This window comes from Nicotiana attenuata, chromosome 3 (genome assembly GCF_001879085.1).
Source record: "Nicotiana attenuata strain UT chromosome 3, NIATTr2, whole genome shotgun sequence".
Lineage (NCBI taxonomy): Eukaryota > Viridiplantae > Streptophyta > Magnoliopsida > Solanales > Solanaceae > Nicotiana > Nicotiana attenuata.
In genome coordinates this window covers 32573156-32581055 of record NC_031991.1, presented here as the reverse complement: position 1 = coordinate 32581055, position 7900 = coordinate 32573156, and the positions used below count along the sequence as shown (strand labels likewise).

Below are 7900 nucleotides of genomic sequence, written 5' to 3'. Positions count from 1 at the left end.
AGGTGGATGTGCAGCGATACACGAGGCTGTTGCTGCTCCTTCTATTGGGGGGGGGGGTCTTGTTCCCGAACACTTCGGGGAACCTAGTGAGCCTCCGTTATTTGCATCATATCACCCGGTTCGAGGATACAACCAGCTACAGCTGGGGTGGTTCTGTCCTCTCATTTTTGTACAGGCAGATGTGTCGGGCTTCCATGGGCACACAAAGAGACGTTTGTGGCTTCCTGCCGCTTCTACAGGTGACAACATATTCAACGAATATGTCCGTTAGTTACAATTCTACCTAGTTATAGTTTATCTGACACTATACATCAACTTTCTATGTTAGGTTTGGGTCTGGGAGCGATTTCTGCAGCTTCGGCCACCTTTACCACAGCTACCGGCTAATGTAGACATTCCGAATCTCCCTCTAGCTTGTAGGTGGGTTATGCGTCGTAGACTTGCACGAGAGTATGATGCCCATTATAATCTCCCCCGCATCAGGGATGTCTTGGATTTGCTGGAGGACGCACAGGTGAATATCTAACTAAACGTACCAGTTATTGTTTAATTTAGTGTTGCGCATACTAACGGTTTGTGTTGTTATTTGATAGTTCATCTGGACGCCGTACAGCGAGGAGGTGATAGGTACCCTGCCAGCGTATTGTACGTTCGGCCGACATATTTGGAGGGCTTCTGTCCCTCTCACATGCCTCGATATTGTGGAGCATCATGCCTCAGAGCGGGTTTTTCGTCAGTTTGGCATGCCGCAGCCTATACCGACTCCGCCTGCATGGCATCCTTTACATTATGAGAGGGATGATCGGTCTAGGGTGGACGACACATTTATTGACTGGCTTAACGCCCAGCTGGCTATTTGGGACAGGCGAGGTGACTTAAACCCAACTCCGCAGCACTTTCCTATTGAAGGTTATATGGCATGGTACCGCACTGTTTCCCGACTTTTTATTGGGAACCCAGTTCATCAGGCAGAAGGTCGGTACGTCTCATACGCCGGGAGACACGAGGCTCTGGTATGTTTTCTGTTATAATTAATTATATACCTGTAATTTTGTGCCAAATACGTAGTTTAAATTCTTTACTTTTGCGCAGGCGATTGGATTGCATACGGTCTATCGTATGGGGCAGCAGATGCAGAGTTATGTCCTCGATCCTATGGTCATGCAGGACTACAGTCGTCAATTCATGGATTTGGCTGCCCAGACATTGCAGCGAGCCCGATCGAATCAGCGTTTAGCACACGAGGCTGATTATATTGACCCAGCCACGTACCAGCGAGGTCATGGTATCCCACGAGGTGGTGGTGCCCGACGAGGTGGTGGTGCCCGACGACCTCGTGCTGCCCGAGGAGGTGGTGTTCAGCAGGGGGGCCATGATGCTCCTGACGATGATGTTGCTGCTGATATGACAGGTGGCATGCATGAGACTGACATGCCATCTTACAGCCTGAGAATTTTTGACACTCCAGTGCCATCATAGATGACCCCATCGGGTCAACTATTGATCACGGGCTCGGATTTTCAAGGAGCTGAGTAGGGTAGATATTTCCCTGGCCCGTCTACCACTGATGAGGGTCGACCGACCCGAGATTTATTTAGTGGGCGCCGACTGAGTTATGGCAGCTCTTCACATGCGCAGGTATGAGTTTATTAGTATTGAATTTGAATTTGTTTTAACTATAACTTATTTATTTTGTTACACTATATTAATTTCCTTATTTCAGGCTTCATGTGATGCTGTGACAGATGACTACATTCAGGATCCAGACACGATTATGGTAAGATAATATAAATTGTTATGAATTATTATGTAGTTTTCTAAACCAAGTTTTATATTATTATGTAGCATTCTACTGGACCTGACAGCACCATCGATACATGTCATCCTGCGCCGCATCCGGCTATAAGGAGAAAACATGATGATGATGATCCTGATAGCGTACCCGGGCGGGAGGGGATACGCCTCAGGCCAACGGCTACATTGAGACACACCGGATGCGGGCATTGAGTCGGCCTTCCTTTTTTTTTATTTGGTGTAAATAATATTTTTGTACATATTAACAACAATATTTAATTGAATATATCCATTACTTTTTTTAGTTCTCCATGTGTTTTATTGTTTCGTATAACAACACAAGCATTTAAACTTAAATGCCACTAATTAAAATAAATTTCAGTACAACAAACAAGGAAAACATAACAACAACACAAACACAAACATAACATGCCAACATAATAAAAATACATGAAATATGAAAAATACACTAAACACATACAGGCCATTGTTTAGTCCCGGCTGCCATTTATTCTCCGCTCCAACCACTTAAATCGTTGTTCCATTTGTTCTTTTTCTTCTTCTAACTCTTTCACTCTCGCCTTCACCTCCGCAAGTTCCCGTTTATATTTTTTTTTACGTTCCTTCTGTGCTTCACAATTCCATTCTGCTCTCCATTTTTCATCTCCTACCTGCTTTAGTTTCTCCCTCATTTCTGTAATAATTCTATCGCTTTCTCTTTGTACTCCCAGTTGGCATAACCACATATTATGAAGAGATTGCAGTTGTTCTCTGTAGCATTCCTGATAACATGGTTCATCAACCCATTCATCAAACTCACACATAGGTTCGCCGGGAACCTTGTACAACTGGTTCATACAGTGCCAGTAGCGGCGTCCAACATCACGACCTTCCCAACAACTGTTCATCACGCATTCTTTTCCACAGTAGCACATTGGTGGACGAAGAGGTTGAGCCATTTGTGAAATATTTCCTTTTAGTAAAAAAAAATCTTTCTCTTAATGAAATATTTGCGTTTAGTAAATTTTGAGCACACAAAATGACTACAATGAGCCCGTTATTTATAGGCGAGAGAACACACACATAACGCCAGGTATAATGGCGCTATATTTTGCGTGTTAAATATCATGATGTTGACAAGACTACTTTATGTCAGCTGGTCAGCTTTTCCAGTTCGACAAGACAACACACACATAACGCCAGGTATAATGGCGCTATATTTAGCGTGTTAAATATCATGATGTTGACAAGACTACTTTATGTCAGCTGGTCAGCTTTTTCAGTTCGACAAGACAACACACACATAACGCCAGGTATAATGGCGCTATGTTTAGCGTGTTAAATATCATGATGTTAATAAGACTACTTTATGTCAGCTGGTCAGTTTTTTCAGTTCGACAAGACAACACACACATAACGCCAGGTATAATGGCGCTATATTTAGCGTGTTAAATATCATGATGTTAATAAGACTACTTTATGTCAGTTGGTCAGCTTTTTCAGTTCGACAAGACAACACACACATACTAAATGGAAATTCGTGTTACATTTAAATATTCCTAGAGGAAAAATAACGAAAAAGAAAAAAAGGTAAAATAAGTGGACCGATATTTCTTCCATTATCTAGAATCAAACCAAATATTGTGAAAGTTGAATTATGTTAATGTCAAAGCATCTTTATTTTTCTTATATATAGAAGAGTGGTAGAGTGGTAATGTGCTGGACTTGGAAAAAAATTATTTTATTACAAGCATAATGTTATTTCATAAATCAGACAACATACACATATTAACTAATTATTACAACATCAACTCATGGGTAGTTAGGTACACTAGAAGAACACCCACCCCGAGCTTGATTACTGTTGCCACCCAAAGGACATTTTCTACGGCCGTGTCCTGTTTGCGAGCATATACCACATTTTCGCGCATAAACTGTATCACTAACATCCATTTGGTTCCGTATACGCGTTCTCTTCTGCACCTGTATTTTACGCAAATAGGACTAGTTACACACCATTTTAAATGGTTCAGGAGGCCAATAATGCTCAGCATCCAGTGGCTGCAACTGACCACTATATGTCTTTAGGTACTTGGAAACACTATATTATCGATCAACATAGTTGGTTGCACCTAAACCAACTTGTTGAAAGCACTTGATGGCATGTGAGCAAGGCATGTGGTAGATGGACCATTTTCCACAAAAGCATAACCTTGCAGATTCATTTACAGTATGCACATTATTACCCCGATTTTGATGGATAGCGGTGCGAACTTCAAAAACATTTCTTTCATTATCATACTGCAAAAATGAATGCCAATGTGCTCGTCGTCTGTATTTCTCAAATCTCGTCATCGGCACTGGCATAAATTCAACACCCCTTCCATCAATGATGTTGCAGCTGCAGACCTTTCAACGAACCTCTCCGCCATTTGCTTGAACGACATCCGCACCATGGCTGTGACAGGCAATCCTCTTGCCGACTTCAATAACCCGTTGAAAGACTCTGACACATTTGTAGTCAGAGTTCCCCATCGTCTGCCACCATCCGCATGCAAAGTCCACTTTTCAGGGTTATGTCGCATTAACCAACGATAGGCTACCTCGTCTTCTTGCCTGATATATTCCATGTGACTCCGGAATTTATGTTGTTGGTGGTCTGTTGCTGCCATCCACATCAAATCATGCAGATCTTTATTGGGATATGCCTTCTGGAAATTGGCTTTCAAATGCCTAACACAGTAAAGATGGTAGGCATAAGGTTCTTGCCATGCAGGCAAGTTCTCCACAGAACTTAAGATACCACCGTGCCGATCAGATATTAGACAGATACCGGAACGCTGTTTCACAACGTGCTCTTTCATATGGTTCAAAAACAACGTCCACGTCTCTTGGCTTTCATTGGCACAAATAGCAAAAGCTAGAGGAAATATCTGTCCATTAGCATCTACTGCCACGGCTATTAACAGCTTGATATCGTACTTTCCATAGACATGAGTGCTGTCTATGGATATTACGGGGCGACAATGCGAAAAACCATCAATTGCTGGTTTAAACGCCCAGAACACGTAATTGAATATATATTCTGGTTTACCTGCACTTCGCTCAAGCTTCCACTCAACAACCGTCCCGGGGTTAAAATGCTGTAGTGCAGCCATGTACCTAGGCAGATCTGCAAATGACTTATCCCAGTTACCATACACTATTTCAAACGCTCGTTTCCGCCCGAGAAATGCCTTTCTTTTAGTAATGGTATGGCCATGTTCCTGCTGGACTGATGTAATACACTCTTTGATTTTATACCTTATGGACTGTTCGATGTGTGGAATAAGAACAAGAGAAATCAAGTCAATATCCAAGTTGAAGTGATTCCCGTTGAATGTGTCCATTTCGCATGCCTGGGTGGGAATGTATTTACCCACTTTCCACATACCTGTCTTCTTCTTGGTCGCACGCAACATCCAATTACATGGCCAAAACCACCTGCGGCAAAAAACCTTGTATACCGTCGGACTTGACTCCCATACCTGCATCTCATGACACTCTTTTACGTTGTGCATTTTACAAGCCCTGCTTAGGCGCGCTTTTTCAGGAAAAAAGCATCCCCTTTGCAAGCACCGTTGGTCTAGACTCATCCCACATTGCTGTCCGAATTTTATCAAAATCCCTTGTGAGAGCTTCCACATCCGGCATGGTTGGCAAGTTATCAATGTAAGGAATCTCTCTTGAATGAAACGGCACTTCGGACTCGTACACTCTTCGTCTAGGGGGGTCTCTCTTCAAATCAGGTCCTTCCTCCTCATCCTCTGCATCACCATCCTCACGAGCAAAGGGTGTCTCATCCCCGGATTCATCCGCATTGTTATCGTAATCACTGTTCTGTTCTTCACTCTGTGCATCTGCCAGGTCCCAATGTAATACATCATTTTCGGGCAATTGAGTGAGTTCAACTTGCTCGTTTTCACTGCACAACCAACAAAAATATAAGCTACTAAATTAATAAATGATTTCCATATTTTGCGTAAATCACTTCACTTACAAGTCGTAATGTGATGAAATTCCATGATGGACATAATCAATTAGGTGATGACTACCGGATGGGCCACTTGTAAAATTCATATACGGCCGGCACCCCCTATTAAATATGTGAGCGTTAATACAAATTCAATACAACAAAAATATACATAATTAACACAAATGAAAATTGAAATTTACCACTCGTCTTGTGAGTTACGGAAAGTAGGGTATAAATTATTTTCTCGCTGCTCATTCACCGGCGGTGATAAGTTTAAATCAAAGATAACTCTTTCATCCGGAACTTGTCCGGCAAAAACTGTTCCAGAATAACCACCCGATGACTGGGGGTTATCTCTACTACGCACAACCTCATTTTTTGGAAAGTCTTCGACCTTCACGTACATCTTCAACATTGTGATTACAAGAAAATCCCGACATTCGTCCGGAGTCCTCAAAAAATCACTCAAAGTTTCATCATCGTCGATGTTAAACTCCGAGTAAAAAGCAACCCCTTGCGGAGTGACGGAATAAGGATATCTTCCGGTTACTTTAAGTATCACCGAACGTTTTCTCACACTCATTTTTTTGCATAACAACGATATCAATGTATCGTACTCCATTGTCAGTGGCAATTTAACATGACACTTAGCAGGTAAACTGTAGCCCACGGAGTTATTCTCCATCACAACCTCACCACCCCAATATAATGAAACTCTTATCCTACGCTCTTCAGACATAATAAAAAAATGCTGGAGAATTTAACAACAACAGTCGTTTCAACAAGAGTTAAAAAATTTTTTGAATGCATTTCTATGCGATTCTAACCTCTTTATATAGAGAATGGATAGCCGGGAAGACTTTTTTTTTACATATATAGCGCCAAATAAGTTGGCACTATACGCTTTTGAATTATTGTACTCTGCTATTATTGCTGGGGCCAGAAAAAAAGGGTATAACGCCAGGTTTTCTGGCGCTATATCTGTGTGTCAGTATAACGCCAAAAAACCTGGCGCTATACATTAACGGTGCAGTTACCGTTAATATATAGCGCCAGGTTTTTTGGCGTTATACATAGTATGGTAACTTTTTTTTTTACACCTATTTGTGTATTTTGAGTCCAAAATAACAACATTTTGGTTCCGGAATTCATCCCAATTCACACCCCATTCTATTGTTGAGTCCGGAACCTAAATATTGTGTTTTTCGACTCAAAGTACATTAATAGGTGTTAGAAAAAAGTTATATATCTATATATAGCGTATAAATAGAAGACGCTATACCTTAACGGTAACTTTTGCCTTTAAGGTATAGCGTTTTCTTTTTAGACGCTATGCTGACTGACCATTTGACGTGACAACATAGCGTGTTGATTTTATACGCTATACATAGCGTTCAAAAAAAATGATATATCTTCATTATGGACCCACCAATAATTTAACTGACATAACAGTAATTTAAATTAGTATAGCGTCTATTTAAAGAACGTTATACGTCAAAAAATTTCGACATCCCGGCCTAGCCATTTCCTATATATAGTGGTTAAGATTTTAGGAAAATTTGTTCACAAAAAATTCCAACTCCCATTCAATATTTTCTTGTTGTTAAATTCTTAAGCATTTTTTCCGTAATGTCTGAAGAGCGTAGAATAAGAGTTTCATTATATTGGGGGGGTGAGGTTGTGATGGAGAATAACTCTGTGAGGTATAGTTTATCTCCACAAGGTCATGTTAAATTACCACTTACAATGGAGTACGATAAATTGATATTGTTGTTATGCAAAAAAAATGGGTGTGAGGAAACGTTCAGTGATACTCAAAGTAACCGGATATCCGTATTCCGTCACTCCGTAAGGAGCTACTTTTTACTCGGAGTTAAACATCTACGATGATGAAAGTTTGAGGGATTTTCTGAGGACTCCGGATGAATACCGGGAATATTTTGTAATCAAAATGCTGGATATGTACGTCAAGGTCGAAGAAGTTCCAAACAATGAGGTTGCCGGACAGGTTCCGGATAACCCCCAGTCATCGGGTGGTTATTCTGGAGGAGTTTTTGCCGGACAGGTTCCGGATGAAAGAGTTTTCCTTGA

At 41.2% G+C, this 7900-nt stretch overlaps 1 protein-coding gene across 1 annotated transcript; it reads left to right on the top strand.

Annotated features, from left to right (window-relative positions):
* LOC109224262 lies at positions 457-1479 on the top strand. Its single transcript, XM_019388850.1, has 3 exons — positions 457-514; positions 594-1013; positions 1093-1479. The coding sequence occupies exons 2-3, from the start codon at positions 744-746 to the stop codon at positions 1477-1479; spliced, it is 657 nt and encodes a 218-aa protein (XP_019244395.1). The 5' UTR covers positions 457-514; positions 594-743.